The 16,741-nt window shown below is 42.5% G+C and overlaps 1 protein-coding gene across 1 annotated transcript in view; it reads right to left on the bottom strand.

The window, feature by feature from the left end:
- The window catches only part of atm (ATM serine/threonine kinase), a 258,409-nt gene that overhangs the window by 118,352 nt on the left and 123,316 nt on the right, over positions 1–16,741 (bottom strand). Inside the window, exons 29-32 of the mRNA XM_060905737.1 lie at positions 16,432–16,606; positions 8,063–8,227; positions 5,345–5,477; positions 4,861–4,956 (exon numbers count right to left, since the gene is read on the bottom strand). Coding sequence (XP_060761720.1) covers positions 4,861–4,956; positions 5,345–5,477; positions 8,063–8,227; positions 16,432–16,606 — 569 coding nt within the window. The remainder of the gene's footprint in view (positions 1–4,860; positions 4,957–5,344; positions 5,478–8,062; positions 8,228–16,431; positions 16,607–16,741) is intronic.

Raw genomic sequence — 16,741 nt, 5'->3', positions numbered from 1 at the left:
TAGAATACACCTACCATTAATATTACAGACTGATCAAGTCTTTCTTAGTGGGTAAATCAACAAAATCAGCAAGGGATCAAATACTTGTTTTCCCCACTGTACACGTAAGAATTTTTTCAGCAAAATCTGAGAGGGTGACCTGGGGAGTTTCCAGAAATTTAGGTGAGTTGGCACGGAATGACCCAAGTATATCAAGTGTGCCAAGCCAAGGGCCAGAACATCCGGGATTTTTTTTCCCCATTATGCCAGTAAAAGTTGATTTATGTGTAGATGTTGCCACTGCTGCTATTATTATTATTATTATATATTTAATAGCTTCACAACTGTTTTCTTGTTTTCCTCAACACGACTTAAAAGAGATACGCAGAACCATGGCCAAACTTTTTGTTTATAAATGCCTTGAGACCTCAAGAATGGCACAGGAATAGTTTTAAGCGTTAACAATAAATCTAATATAGTAATTTTTATGATTAAAACGATTCATATAGGTAGCGGTCTGAGTGAATGACCTTGACGTCGGTAACGTCACCACGGTAAGTCTATCGGTCTCATCGCCATTTCCGCTATACTAAAACACAGAGCTGACTGCAACTCCGATCCTCCATTTTGAGCTAATTTATCGCCATGCCACGTAGACGTGCCAGTAACATGACAGAAGGTGGATTTACGTTGCATTCATGGCCCAAGAATGTTCAAACTGCAAAGATCTGGACGCATTTTGCGAGAAATCCACAGGCACATTGGGCACCTACGAAGTGGTCTCTCCTCTGCTCTGCACATTTTACTGAAGACTCGTACAAGACCTCTGATCCGTTGAGGAGCGTTGGCTATAAGCCCGTATTGAAAGAGGGTGCGGTATCAACAATTAAAGAAAACAACAAGAAAAGGAAAGTATTTATGTTATTTATTTATTTTTTAAAAGGAAAGTGAGTTTAGTCACACCAGTCCTCCTGAAGTGAGCAGAGGGTTGTTGGTAAAACCCGGGACGGAACGGGACAGGACATATCGCTCGGGCAGTGACCTCCCCGCGGTTGTTGTTAAAACCGGTGACGTCCCGGGTTTTAGTAATTGCCTGAGCCGAGCAGTAATGGCGGAGTAGTCAGTATGGAGAATGAGTGGACCAGCCGTCTGATTTTCTCCACTGGATATCGCTGCCATCTCGCCCTTACGTGGAAGAAGCGAATGAACGGAGAACTGAAAGTCAGATTGTTTCAAAAACAATCGGCCTTCAAGAAGCGAGAACACAGACGGGTAAGCTCCGACTCTCATTTGGATAAAAAACAAAAACTCGTCGTTTACCTGCATTTAGATTAATACATGTAACTTGTATTGTGTGTAAGTTACCGGTATAAGATTATTTAATTTGCTTCAGAATGTGATTCTCAGTTCATCTGATTATTTAATTAGCCTTTTACGTTTTATCAGTGAAAATGCATGCATGTACATGTATGTTGCATAAGTTATAACACCTGTTTTAATGAGAGTCAACCCACAATCAATGAAGTCAAACCAGTCTTAGTTGAGCAAGTCGGTAATGCTATTTCTTACTCTCACCATAAATTTTTATTTATATGACTTCAGTCTATAGCTGTAAAAGGCCTCGGCCTTAAAACCGGTTACCGCTGTGACGTCACGCGCTCAGGGCTGGCTGGCTCAGCGGGGCAACTCAAATACCAACTTTGTGGTCAATTTTAACTCTCAAATATTATATATCTCCACTCAGAAATGTATTTAAAAATAAAGGTTCTGCGTATCTCCTTTAAAACTTCTCCAACCACATCAACTGCACACTTCATGGCGTCTTTGCTTTAGCTCAGTTCCATGAAACATGCCTGATGCAGCTGTTGCGCCCTCTTGCACCGACAGCGATTTGCACATAGTAGAAATGGAGTGCTTGTATGATGTTACCACGTTTGCTATTTTTTGTTTGCATCGATCTGATTTTGCAGGGTAGTTGGCACTGAAACTAGCAGCATGCATAGTACTGAAGTGCCGTTTTAGATTATCTGCTTTGCAGACGGCTACGGTCTGCATGCATGTCACGCATGTCCGTTTAGCATTGGCGTGGTCCGGTAAAATAAAACAACTGATCAGTCCAGTCAGATTTCAACTGACGGTTTTCCTGATCCACTTTGCGCTTTTTCATGCCATTTTTTGTTTAGGACCGTTAAAGGTAGACTGCCTTTCAGATTTTTCAAGTGTAGGTCATGAAAAGAATTTTCCCCAACACAGTGGACCAAAAGCTTGTGAATTTGAATCAAAGGCTTCCAATTTTATACGTTTTTTTTTTTAAATAGAACAATTAATGAATTTAGGGCCATGTGGCCCTAAATTCTCCATTATTATTTCTTGCTTCACCATGATGCAGTGCAAGATACTACGTCATGCATCATCACATGGTGGGCTTTCTCCGGTCGTGCAAGGCATTGTGGGATACAAATTTGAAACAGGACAGGGAAATGGAGGACGCGAATGAAACGTGAAAGACCGACTCCAGTAACGGAAAGCGAGAAGAAAAGACGTTACGTTATATACGAAGGAAAGGAAACGCAGGACCAAACTAATACAACCCCAATTCCAAAAAAGTTGGGACAAAGTACAAATTGTAAATAAAAACGGAATGCAACGATGTGGAAGTTTCAAAATTCCATATTTTATTCAGAATAGAACATAGATGACATATCAAATGTTTAAACTGAGAAAATGTATCATTTAAAGAGAAAAATTAGGTGATTTTAAATTTCATGACAACACATCTCAAAAAAATTGGGACAAGGCCATGTTTACCACTGTGAGACATCCCCTTTTCTCTTTACAACAGTCTGTAAACGTCTGGGGACTGAGGAGACAAGTTGCTCAAGTTTAGGGATAGGAATGTTAACCCATTCTTGTCTAATGTAGGATTCTAGTTGCTCAACTGTCTTGGGTCTTTTTTGTCGTATCTTCCGTTTTATGATGCGCCAAATGTTTTCTTTGGGTGAAAGATCTGGACTGCAGGCTGGCCAGTTCAGTACCCGGACCCTTCTTCTACGCAGCCATGATGCTGTAATTGATGCAGTATGTGGTTTGGCATTGTCATGTTGGAAAATGCAAGGTCTTCCCTGAAAGAGACGTCGTCTGGATGGGAGCATATGTTGCTCTAGAACCTGGATATACCTTTCAGCATTGATGGTGTCTTTCCAGATGTGTAAGCTGCCCATGCCACACGCACTAATGCAACCCCATACCATCAGAGATGCAGGCTTCTGAACTGAGCGCTGATAACTTGGGTCGTCCTTCTCCTCTTTAGTCCGAATGACACGGCGTCCCTGATTTCCATAAAGAACTTCAAATTTTGATTCGTCTGACCACAGAACAGTTTTCCACTTTGCCACAGTCCATTTTAAATGAGCCTTGGCCCAGAGAAGACGTCTGCGCTTCTGGATCATGTTTAGATACGGCTTCTTCTTTGAACTATAGACTTTTAGCTGGCAACGGCGGATGGCACAGTGAATTGTGTTCACAGATAATGTTCTCTGGAAATATTCCTGAGCCCATTTTGTGATTTCCAATACAGAAGCATGCCTGTATGTGATGCAGTGCCGTCTAAGGGCCCGAAGATCACGGGCACCCGGTATGGTTTTCCGGCCTTGACCCTTACGCATAGAGATTCTTCCAGATTCTCTGAATCTTTTGATGATATTATGCACTGTAGATGATGATATGTTCAAACTCTTTGCAATTTTACACTGTCGAACTCCTTTCTGATATTGCTCCACTATTTGTCGGCGCAGAATTAGGGGGATTGGTGATCCTCTTCCCATCTTTACTTCCGAGAGCCGCTGCCACTCCAAGATGCTCTTTTTATACCCAGTCATGTTAATGACCTATTGCCAATTGACCTAATGAGTTGCAATTTGGTCCTCCAGCTGTTCCTTTTTCGTACCTTTAACTTTTCCAGCCTCTTATTGCCCCTGTCCCAACTTTTTTGAGATGTGTTGCTGTCATGAAATTTCAAATGAGCCAATATTTGGCATGAAATTTCAAAATGTCTCACTTTCGACATTTGATATGTTGTCTATGTTCTATTGTGAATACAATATCAGTTTTTGAGATTTGTAAATTATTGCATTCCGTTCTTATTTACAATTTGTACTTTGTCCCAACTTTTTTGGAATCGGGGTTGTAAATATCGGCGGTCAGCGAGCACCTCGGTGTGATCAGCTGTTCGTTTAGCGACAGAATGATGGAACTGTCAGTGCACGCTCAAAGGTAAGATGGCAGTAATGCAACACTGTGGATACCAGCTGCCGTAAAACCCAAAAGAAGAAGCGGGTAAACCTGCGCATGCACACACGGACTTCCTCTGACTGCGCGAAGCAAGCAATTTCATGCACATTATTTGCTAGAGAATCCGCTCAAATTAAATAACTTCTCAGCCACAGAATGGCCTGGTTTTTTTTTTAGATATTACAGAAATAAACATATAATCTCAATGAAATCAAAAGGCCGTATATTTTTAACGCAATCATGACGACTTACTTGCAATATTTCGCTGAGATGGCAGGTGGCTTAACTAGTGTGCGTGCAGTACATCTTGACTTACGTCGTTTACATCTACACGCGCTCTACGCCAGCGTAGGTCGAAGGTCAAGTGTATTGTGTGGCGCGAGGTCAAAATAACAAAGCAGTGCGTACGTACTTTATTTCTCATGTTCAGACAGGTGCGTTAGTGCCGGTGGTTTGGCACGAGCCAGATGTTTGGCTCTCGCAGGCTGGATGTGGTCTGCGGGCTGCCTATCGGGGTTCGGTGTCTTCTGACTCGTTCATACATTATTCTGGATGCGTGAAAGAAATGTGAATGCAACAGAAAGTGCTCACCTAAGATGTCTCTGCCTCCAGGATGGTTGGCTGCCAGTTTGCACAGCTGCAGGAGGTTCAACACCAGCTTGACCAGCACGCTGCTGGCTGGATCAGCTTTGCGAAAGAAATACTTTAGAATAAGTTTGTCTGCAAACCCTTTGAAACTATTCAAGTCTATAAATGAAATTAAATCGTTTGAAACTCGTACAGGAATTCAGACAGTCATTAAGTACGAAGGATCACTTCATACACGCTGACCAACCATGCTGCAGATTGCTGACCTAAGCAAGAACGTCGTGATTTTCTTTCATCACAGATCCATCTTTCGAGGATCTCAGTTATATAATCTGACCTGCCTACTCTAGAATTTGGCCGAGATTTTACTGAGCTTTCAGACAATGTGTCAAGTAATACTAGATGTAAAATCGGCTTAAAGCAAGGTCTGAAAAACTGAAATAGTAAACGTGAGAGGAAAGTGACGATTGATTCGTCTCGGACTCACCATGACATTCTTTCAGCAGCTGCTCAATCTGCTGTTTGTGATTGTGTAACTGTCTCTTTAAATCCTTTAAGCCCTCCATTCGTGTAAGAGGTAACGAGTCACATGATGTCACAGACAAGAAATGCTCAATTTCCTGCAAAAAAAAAAGTATAATTTGAAACCATGAATTAACAATTATTCGCTGAAGGTGAGGTGAAGTCGAGGTTATTATTCAATATTTCACTGAGCCTAAAAATCATATTTTAAAATATTGTGGTGTAATGGTTAGCACTGTCGCCTCACAGTAAGAAGGTCCGGGTTCGAGCCCTGTGGCCGGCGAGGGCCTTTCTGTGTGGAGTTTGCATGTTCTCCCCGTGTCCGCGTGGGTTTCCTCCGGGTGCTCCGGTTTCCCCCACAGTCCAAAGACATGCAGGTTAGGTTAACTGGTGACTCTAAATTGACCGTAGGTGTGAATGTGAGTGTGAATGGTTGTCTGTGTCTATGTGTCAGCCCTGTGATGACCTGGTGACTTGTCCAGGGTGTACCCCGCCTTTCGCCCGTAGTCAGCTGGGATAGGCTCCAGCTTGCCCATGACCCTATACAGGATAAGCGGCTACAGATAATGGAAGGATGGATGGATTAAAAAAAAAAAAAAAAAATTATTTCCAACTTCAAAAGCGGCATACAAATGTCATGCACACAGGCTTGTGTCACTTACGGTGCCTCGCAAAAGTATTGATCCCCTTAGTGTTTATCCTGTTTTGTCGCATTACAAGCTGGAATTAAAATGGATTTTTGGAGGGTTGGCACCATTTGATTTACACAACATGCCTACCACTTTAAAGGTGCACATTGTTTTTTTTTTTTCCCCATTGTGACACAAACAATAATTAAGATGAAAAAAACAGAAATCTGGAGTGTGCATAAGTATTCACCCCCTTCTGTAGGAAACCCCTAAATAAGAGCCGCTCCAACCAATTCACTTCATAAGTCACATAAGTAGTTGATTAAGATCCACCTGTGTGCAATCAAAGTGTTACATGATCTGTCACATGATGTCTGTATAAATCAACCTGTTCTGGAAGGACCCGGACTCTGGAACACGACTAAACAAGCAACATGAAAACCTAGAAGCCTCCAAACAGGTCAGAGACAAAGTTGTGGAGAAGTATGGATCAGGGTTTGGTCATAAAAATATCCCAAACTTTGAATATCCCAGGGAGCACCATTAAATCCATTATAGCAAAATGGAAAGAACATGGCACCACTACAAACCTGACAAGAGAAGGCCCCGCCCACCAAAACTCACAGACCGGGCAAGGAGGGCATTAATCAGAGATGCAACAAAGACACCAAAGATAACACTGAAGGAGCTGCAAAGATCCACAGCAGAGATGGGAGGATCTGTCCATTGGACCACTTTAAGCCGTACACTCCACAGAGTGGGGCTTTATGGAAGAGTGGCCAGAAAAAAAGTCATTGCTTAAGAAAACACGTTTGGAGTTTGCCCAACAGCATGTGGCAGACTCCCCAAACACATGGAAGAAGATTCTCTGGTCAAATGAGACTAAAGTTGAACTTTTTGGCCATCATGGGAAACACCATATGTGGTGCAAACCCAACACCCTGAGAACACCATCCCTACAGTGAAGCATGGTGGTGGCAGCATCATGCCGTGGGGATGTTTTTCATCTGCAGGGACAGGAAAGCTGGTCAGGACTGAAGGAAAGATGGATGGCACTAAATACAGGGCAATTCTGGAGGAAAACCTGTTTGAGTCAGCCAGAGGTTTGAGACTGGGACGAAGGTTCACATTCCAGCAGGACAATGACCCTAAACATACCGCTAAAGCTACACTGGAGTGGTTTCAAGGGAAATATTTAAATGTCTTGGAATGGCCTAGTCAGAGCCCAGACCTCAATCAAATTGAGAATCTGTGGCATAACTTGAAGATTGCTGTACACCAACGCAACACATCTAACTTGAGAGTTGGAGCAGTTTTGCCTTGAGGAATGGACAAAAGTCCCAGTGGCTAGATGTGCTAAGCTAAGAGACGTACCTCAAGAGACTTGCAGCTGTAATTGCAGCAAAAGGTAGCTCTATAAAGTATTGCACACTCCAGATTTCTGTTTTTTCATCTTAATTATTGTCACAATAAAAAAAAAAAAAGTCCACCTTTAAAGTGGTAGCTGTGTTGTGTAAATCAAATGGTGCTAACCCTCCAAAAATCCATTTTAATTCCAGCTTGGAATGCAACAAAACAGGACAAACACCAAAGGGCACTGTATCTATGCCAATGCACATAAAATACTTTGTTTTGAAATCGATCAAATAAATCACAATTCCACCTTACCTTTGAATAGTTTTGGACAAAACTTCGCAGCATCTTTAGTGCTTTTAGGAACCGCATTTACTTTCATAATTTGTAATTCTTCCCCACTTACAGTAACGAAGCGATTGGCCGCCGTTTTGCAGAGTCGCTTAAGGTGATTATCGAGAAATAGTCAGGAGTTTTTCGACCAATCAGTGCGTGTGATTTTCTATAATCACCTTCGTATTTATACTAATGATCAAGATTTACTAATGATTCTAGATAACAGTCAACAACTCTAAATAATAACAAAGTTCAAATCATGTGATTTACTTTTTTTTTTTATTATTTTACTTATGAAATGCTCAGTGTTAATTTCACACTCCAGTATATCAATAAACAAAGATAGAGCTGCGTATTAGCGGCACCTGTCTGAGAGTGAAGGCTCCAGAGCTGTATTTGAGTGCGTGCTGAGCCGCTCGGAGCTCTACGAAGGCCGGTTGGTCAGGAAACGGCTCAAGCAAAGGAATTGCTCTCCTCAGGTACTGGTTGTCTGGGTTTTCGATCACCAGAAACTTGAGCAGACTCAGCACCTATCGCAAAAACAATACACACTATTATGTTATAAAACCAATGTCAAAAGTAAAAGTATAATATAAAAGCAAAAAGGTTTCAATAACCAATCAACAGAAAGGCTAAACTCTTGAATACATGTGGCAAATAAAGATCATTGTGATGTCTTTTTTTTTTAAAGATATTTTTTGGGCTTTTTTCACCTTTATTGGATAGGACAGTGTAGAGACAGGAAATGAGTGGGAGAGAGAGAGACGGGGAGGGATCGGGAAATGACCTCGGGTCGGAATCAAACCCGGGTCCCCGGATTTATGGTATGGCGCCTTATCCACCTGAGCCACGACGCCGCCCGTTATGATGTCTTTTAGCCTTTTATCATCACATCAGAAATCCAAAGTCATTAAAGGAACAGTCCACCATACTTCCATAATGAAATATGCTCTTATCTGAATTGAGACGAGCTGCTTCGTACCTGTCCGAGCTTTGCGCGACCTCCCAGTCAGTCAGACGCAGTCAGACGCGCTGTCACTCCTGTTAGCAATGTAGCTAGGCTCAGCATGGCCAATGGTATTTTTTGGGGCTGTAGTTAGATGCGACCAAACTCTTCTGCGTTTTTCCTGTTTACATAGGTTTATATGACCAGTGATATGAAACAAGTTCAGTTACACAAATTGAAACGTGGCGATTTTCTATGCTATGGAAAGTCCGCGCTATAATGACAGGCGTACTAACACCTTCTGCGCGCTTCGGCAGCGCATTGATACAGAGCTCAGATATCAATGCGCTGCCGAAGCGCGCAGAAGGTGTTAGTACGCCTGTCATAGTGCGGACTTTCCATAGCATAGAAAATCGCTACGTTTCAATTTGTGTAACTGAACTTGTTTCATATCACTGGTCATATAAACCTATGTAAACAGGAAAAATGCGGAAGAGTTTGGTCGCATCTAACTACAGCCCCAAAAAATACCGTTGGCCATACTGAGCCTAGCTACATTGCTAATAGGAGTGACAGCGCGTCTGACTGACTGGGAGGTCGCGCAAAGCTCGGAGAGGTACGGAGCAGCTCGTCTCAATTCAGATAAGAGCATATTTCATTATGGAAGTACGGTGGACTGTTCCTTTAATACAACATGTTCGTTTACAAATCTGTATAGAGAAACGTATAGAGAAAGTCTCAGTATACAAATACTTAGGTTTGTGGATTGATGATAATATCACTTTTAAAGTTCACATAGAAAAACTGGCCCAGAAACTGAAAATTAAGCTTGGATTTTATTTTAGAAACAAAGCATGTTTTACTCTTCAAGCTAGAAAGAAACTGATAAATGCCACCTTTCTTCCTGTACTGGACTATTGCGACATCTTATACATGAATGCTGCCTCTACCACCCTACACGTCCTCGATACAGTTTACCATGGTGCACTACGTTTTATTGCGAATGCCAAACCACGCACTCGTCATTGCACACTCTCTGAGTTGACTGGTTTCAGCTCTCTCTCACTGCGCAGATGGATCCATTGGCATATTTTTATCTATAAAGGTATTATTGGCAAATTGCCTTCATATCTTTCTAATCTACTGTCTCAAATGCACTCATCTAATAGTTTGCGTTCAAATAACATTATACTCTTTGACACACCACGAACACAGACTGAGTTAGGCAAGACAGCTTTTAACTTTGCAGCTCCCTGGTGCTGGAATTAGAGCCCTGCACTCCCGCGGGAGTCCCGCGGGACCCGGCGCAAAGCAGTGCGGCGTGGGACAAATTTTGAAAGCTCATTGCGGGCGCGGGCGGGAGGGGGAGTGCACAATGCGGGAGCGGGCGGGAGAGGTGATAAGCTGCAGTCCCACTAACTAAAAACGTGTTTAAAATAAAATTTATAAATTATTAATTTATGTCCATCATATATAATTTGTGCTGGATATTTTATTTGGCATTAATAAAAACATTTTAAGATGCCTAAATTTGCGGATGTGGTCTAATCTCGCGTACGTTTCCGATTCCTTTCCGCTCTTCCGTATTTGAGGTCTCCGATCATGGCAGAAGAGCAGAGCTCCTCTAGTGAAGCTCACAGTGCTTCAGAAGTAAGTGCTGCTTTAAAAAGAGGTACATTTACCGTTAAAAAGTCAAGAGTCCTGAAATCAGACATTTGGAAGTCGTTCTCACTCGCATACGACGCAGAGGGAAATCAGCTGCCCTTTGCTTGTTGTTGTCATTCCATACTGTTACATCGACTGGAGCACTGGGTTGGATTTACTGGTATAGTAATCAACTGGTTAAAATCCTACCTACAACAAAGATTTTTTTATGTGGCCATTGGAGGCCACAGTTCATCACCCATGTCCTTGAACTGTGGGGTTCCCCAGGGCTCAATCCTGGGACCATTACTATTCAACCTTTATATGCTCCCACTGGGACAAATTATTAAGAATAACTCAATAAACTTCCATAGCTATGCAGATGACACTCAGCTTTACTTAGCTATGTCACCTAATGACTATGCCCCTCTCGAGTCTCTTCATAGATGCATTGACCAAATTAACAAATGGATGTCTCACAATTTTCTTCAGCTGAACGCAGATAAAACTGAAGCAATTATATTTGGCAAAAAGGAGGAAAGGCTTAGGATTGCCACTGTTCTTGAAACTAAGGGGCTTAAAGCAAAGGATACTGTCAAAAACCTTGGTGTCCTTATTGACAGCGAACTTAACTTCAACAGTCATATGAAAGTGGTAAAAAAGTTTGCATTCTATCACCTAAAAAACATTTCTAAACTCAGGGGTCTCATGTCAAAACATCTCATCTCATCTCATTATCTCTAGCCGCTTTATCCTTCTACAGGGTCGCAGGCAAGCTGGAGCCTATCCCAGCTGACTACGGGCGAAAGGCGGGGTACACCCTGGACAAGTCGCCAGGTCATCACAGGGCTGACACATAGACACAGACAACCATTCACACTCACATTCACACCTACGCTCAATTTAGAGTCACCAGTTAACCTAACCTGCATGTCTTTGGACTGTGGGGGAAACCGGAGCACCCGGAGGAAACCCACGCGGACACGGGGAGAACATGCAAACTCCGCACAGAAAGGCCCTCGCCGGCCACGGGGCTCGAACCCGGACCTTCTTGCTGTGAGGCGACAGTGCTAACCACTACACCACCGTGCCGCCCCATGTCAAAACATGATCTAGAAAAACTTATTCATGCTTTCATCTCCAGTAGGGTTGATTACTGCAATAACCTTTTCACAGGTCTTCCAAAAAAGACCATCAAAGAGCTTCAACTAATCCAAAATGCAGCAGCAAGGGTTCTTACAAGAACAAAAAGGGTAGTCCGTATCACTCCAATCCTAAGGTCTCTGCACTGGCTCCCAGTGAGCTATAGAATTGACTTTAAAGCATTACTTCTTCTATTTAAAACATTAAATGGGATGGGACCCAGCTACCTACTGGATATGTTTCAATTATATGCACCAACTAGGTCTCTAAGATCACAGGAGAAAAACTTGCTAGTAATACCAGCTGCCAAAACGAAGTGTGGTGAAGCAGCCTTTAGTTGCTATGCTGCTAAGCTTTGGAACCGACTTCCAGATGATATCAAAAATGCTCCTACTGTAGTTAGTTTTAAATCCAGGCTCAAGACAAAGCTGTTTTCAGATGCTTTCACTTGATTAATTTTTACCTAAAGTGTAATTAATTTCCTTTAATATAATTTCTTTTAATTTTGATTTTAATGATTTTACTTTCTTTATTTTAATTTCTTTTTAATCTTGGATTTTAATGATTTTACTTTTACTTTAATTCTTTGTTACTGTTCTTATGCTTTTATTTTTTGTGAAGCACATTGAATTGCCTGTGTGTATGAAATGCGCTATACAAATAAACTTGCCTTGCCTTGTGATAAGTGCCAAAAGGTTCTGACATACAACGGCCATAAATCAGAGAGCTCAGCTAAGCTCAGCATGTTTAATTCCCCAAGCCAATGACAAGAACTTTCGTGAGAAACAACGCGAACGTCTGCATCATGCGGGATTTGCGGGCGGGAGCAGGACAAAATATGGCAGGCACGGGCGGGAGCGGGACTGAAAATCATAATTCTTTGCGGGAGCGGGACTGCACAATGCGGGAGCGGGACGGAGCGGGACTGAAAATTCTGTCCCGCGCAGACCTCTAGCTGGAATCTCCTTCAAAAAGATCTTAAGTTATCTGTTACTGTTCCTCTCAACCATTTTAAAAAGCTACTCAAACACCTTAGATCTGACAGTTGTAAACGCTTTCACTAACTAACCATTCAGTTATTTCTGTGTTGTGCGGTATTTGTCTTGATTTGGTTACTTGTTTTTGTATTTTAATCTCTCCAGTGTTATACATGTTTTGTTGAACCTGTTTTTATGTGTTCCGTTTCTGTTTCGTTATACTCTGTGCAATGTCTATATGTCTATGTCAGGGCTCCCTTGTAAAAGAGGCTGAATGTCTCAATGGGACTCACCCTGGTAAAATAAAGGTCAGGTAAAAAAAAATAAAATAAAAATCTGGATATCAGGATACCCTTATAACCCATGTTCTGCACAGCAGGAGCCAGGCTTGTAGTACTCGAGTCCGACTCGTACCCTAATTTTAAGGACTCGTGACTCGACTTGGACTTGAGCACTGACGACTCAGATCTGGACTCAGACTCGTGCATTAACTGCATTCGTACTCGGATTTTTTCTTTATAATTTTGTAACATGCCATAATAATTTGGTATATGATATTAATTTTTGTACTAATTTCAAGCAAGAGTGTCACACCTAGACTGGTACCAAAATCCAGAATTGTGACACCCAAAGGCATTTTTGAGACAAAGTCGGCAAACAGTCTTATTTTGTCAATTTGGGTGTGCCGAATTCAAATCTGCAATATGCCGAGCTCTATCTGACCTCTGTTGACCTCTAGAGGTCATTGAACTTTGGGCCTGTAAACGTCTCAGCTGAACCCAGTTTCTCAGCTTTCTAAGGAATGAAATGTACTAAAATGATTAATGAAGTGAGCAAATGGCCTTGTTTGTTAAATGTTTGGGTGCTGAATTCATTTTTCATTTGTAAAACGACATATGACCTCTGATAACCTCAAGGTCATTAAACTTGGCCTATAGGCCTATGCATTTAACGGCATTTTTAAACTGACTTCACTCCCCCAAAAAAGAATATGAACAGACAAAAAACAAATAGAAAGGAACAAATACAACATTAAATGCCAGTCCATGTACATGTGACTCAGGCTACGTTTACATTAGACCGTATCTGTCTCGTTTTCCTCGCGGATGCACTATCCGTTTACATTAAACCACCTGGAAAAGCCGGGAAACAGGAATCCGCCAGCGTCCACCTATTCAATCTAGATCGTATCTGGTCCGGTGCTGTGTAAACATTGAGATACGCGGATACGCTGTGCTGAGCTCTAGCTGGCGTCTCATTGGACAACGTCACTGTGACATCCACCGTCCTGATTTGCTGGCGTTGGTCATGTGACGCGACTGCTGAAAAACGGCGCGGACTTCCGCCTTGTATCACCTTTCATTAAAGAGTATAAAAGTATGAAAATACTGCAAATACTGATGCAAATACTGCCCATTGTGTAGTTATGATTGTCTTTAGGCTTGCCATCCTTCCACTTGCAAGTGGTAAGTGATATGCGCTGGGATCACACACACAGCGGCTCAGTCCCGAATCACAGCTTGTGCACTTCACTCGCGTGCTCTGTGAGCTGCGCAGGGCCGGAGTGCGCACCCTCCAGAGGGCACTCGCTGTTCAGGGCGGAGTGATTTGGAGCGCAGGATGCCTGCGGAGCCGAGCGTATCCGTGTATTGGCGTTGCTGTGTGCACGGCTAACGGTTTTAGTGTAAACGCGAATCGTTTTAAGAACGTTAATCTGATGATCCGCTGATTCGACGTAATGTAAACGTAGCCTCACTTTTCACAATGAGAATGCCTAGGCGATCACCTTACATAACATTGCATTACATTTAGCGGTTATTGTTTATACAAAGCTACTGAAAAAAGGACAGATTCAGCAGCATACAAAATGTGGGGGCGTGCAGGGTATACAGGTTAATCAGGGTTAGTGTATATGAGAGTTTTTTTCTTTGTTTGTTTTGTTTTAAACGGGGTAAAGCCTTTACAAAAAACAAACAACAAAGAAAAAAACTCTCATATATACTAACCCTGATTAACCTGTATACCCTGTATGCCCCCACATTTTGTATGCTGCTGAATCTGTCCTTTTTTCAGTAGCTTTGTATAAACAATAACCGCTAAATGTAATGCAATGTTATGTAAGGTGATCGCCGAGGCATTCTCATTGTGAAAAGTAAGTCACATGTACATGGACTGGCATTTAATGTTGTATTTGTTCCTTTCTATTTGTTTTTTGTCTGTTCATATTCTTTTTGGGGGAGTAAAGTCAGTTTAAAAATGCCGTTAAATGCATAGGCCTTATAGGCCAAGTTTAATGACCTTGAGGTTATCAGAGGTCATATGTCGTTTTACAAATGAAAAATGAATTCAGCACCCAAACATTTAACAAACAAGGCCATTTGCTAACTTCATTAATCATTTTAGTACATTTCATTCCTTAGAAAGCTGAGAAACTGGGTTCAGCTGAGACGTTTACAGGCCCAAAGTTCAATGACCTCTAGAGGTCAACAGAGGTCAGATAGAGCTCGGCATATTGCAGATTTGAATTCAGCACACCCAAATTGACAAAATAAGACTGTAAGATTGTGTGTGATCTCGTGCATAGCTGTCCTGAGCTTTATGACCCTTTCACACCCTGGTAAACGTGCATAATCGCGAGAACAGACTCTTTTGTTTTCTCTGTACCTTCTAGTTTCGCTGAAACCACCTTCCTGGTTCCTCTTGTTCTAGGGGGTGTATGGTCTGCTCTTTCATGTATAACAAAAACGACTCCTTATCTGGCGAGTTTCACCTTGTCTTGTCACGCAAGCTTCTGATGTATATAAACCCTGCTTTTTCTATGTATCACTGAGCAGTGCTTGAATAAACCAGATTGATTTAACTCGTGTGGTTCGTTTTAGCCCTGCTCCAGAGCGCTCTTATATCGACGCATCTGAACTAGGACAGACGCAGGTTCTAACAAAGACTGTTCGCCGACTTTGTCTCAAAAATGCCTTTAACTCCTTAAAATAAGCACTTTTTTGAATTTTGGTACCAGTCTAACCTGTGCCCTTTGGCGCATGCATCAGATAGACTCTCAGGTGTGCTTTGGACAGCGCGCGTGCCAAGCGGGCTCTCGCGTGCGCTGTAAACGACTCGCACCTGCACAGGATTTAAGGTGCAATCAGCACATCTATATAAAAACTGTGAAAACACACTTACTTGGCGAAGTATTGAGTTACGTTGCTGACACATTACCAAGCCTTATTCTTTGTTTGGGTTCCTGATCCCTGATTTCCTGTTTCTCGTCTTTGATTCTGCCGAGTCTACGATAGCCTGTTTGTGCCTCGCTCGACCTATTGCCTGTTTCACTGTTTTACAATTTTGTCTGCCGTTCTGGATTGTTTACGCTTGTTTAGCGAACTCAACAGACAGTTGATCCATAGCCACCACCGCAGGTTTTTCAGGTGATACAGGAGCTCTTGCTGGTGTCGGAGGGTTGTTGTTAGCAAAGGATGCTAGCTTAACCGCTGCGCGTGTGGCCAGAGTTTGTACGTCAACTTGTTTTGCGCGTTTAGACATACTCAACTCTGAACAATTAGTTGAACTAACTTCAGCAGTTAAAACTATGTCGAACTTCGTGCGGAAAATTTGTGCAAAAAGGTTGGGTTACAAAAAGTGAACCGGGAGCCTTCACATGTGCGTCCTCTCCCTACATGTCACAACCGGAAGTCTCACCGTCTACGCTTGTATCAATAAACACACCTTCTGCACTTGCATCCGTCTCCCAACCATCTCTGACAGAATACTTCACACTCCCTGACAAAGAGAAGCACATTCACCTGTTCATACCATACGTCATCATGTTCAGGAACAAACTAATGTTAGTGGCGCTAAAACAGCCACCAGCAAATGGTATGGGTGGAGTCTTGTTCTCGGACTCGACTCGGAATTTTTTTTAATGACTTGGACTTGAACACTGGGGACTCGAGACTGGACGCGGACTCGAGGTTTAGTGACTCGACTACAACACTGTCAGGAGCAAACAATACGAGTGAGAACCAACCTGTTGAGATATAGCTGGCTGCTCAGTGACTTGCGCTGTGAGAGTTCCTACAATGACTTGTAGGTGGCTCTCGAGAGCATCGTCGCAGAAGCGGATGGCCGTTTTGCATACGGTGGTGAGCAGGTCGCAGCACAGCGCGAGACTGCGCGCAGAGACCTCGTCCTGTGGACCGGACCTGAGGAAAATAATCGGGTATTTCATTAATTCTTCATTAAATCTTCAGTTAACGGATTTACTGTAGACAGGCTCAATGTGAATCTGCATCCTCTCCCAAAGGGAGGGAATACAACCTGGATCTTATCTATATCAA

The sequence above is a fragment of the Neoarius graeffei genome, chromosome 23, assembly GCF_027579695.1.
Source record: "Neoarius graeffei isolate fNeoGra1 chromosome 23, fNeoGra1.pri, whole genome shotgun sequence".
Classification (NCBI taxonomy): domain Eukaryota; kingdom Metazoa; phylum Chordata; class Actinopteri; order Siluriformes; family Ariidae; genus Neoarius; species Neoarius graeffei.
This window is presented reverse-complemented; position numbering and strand designations above follow the sequence as displayed.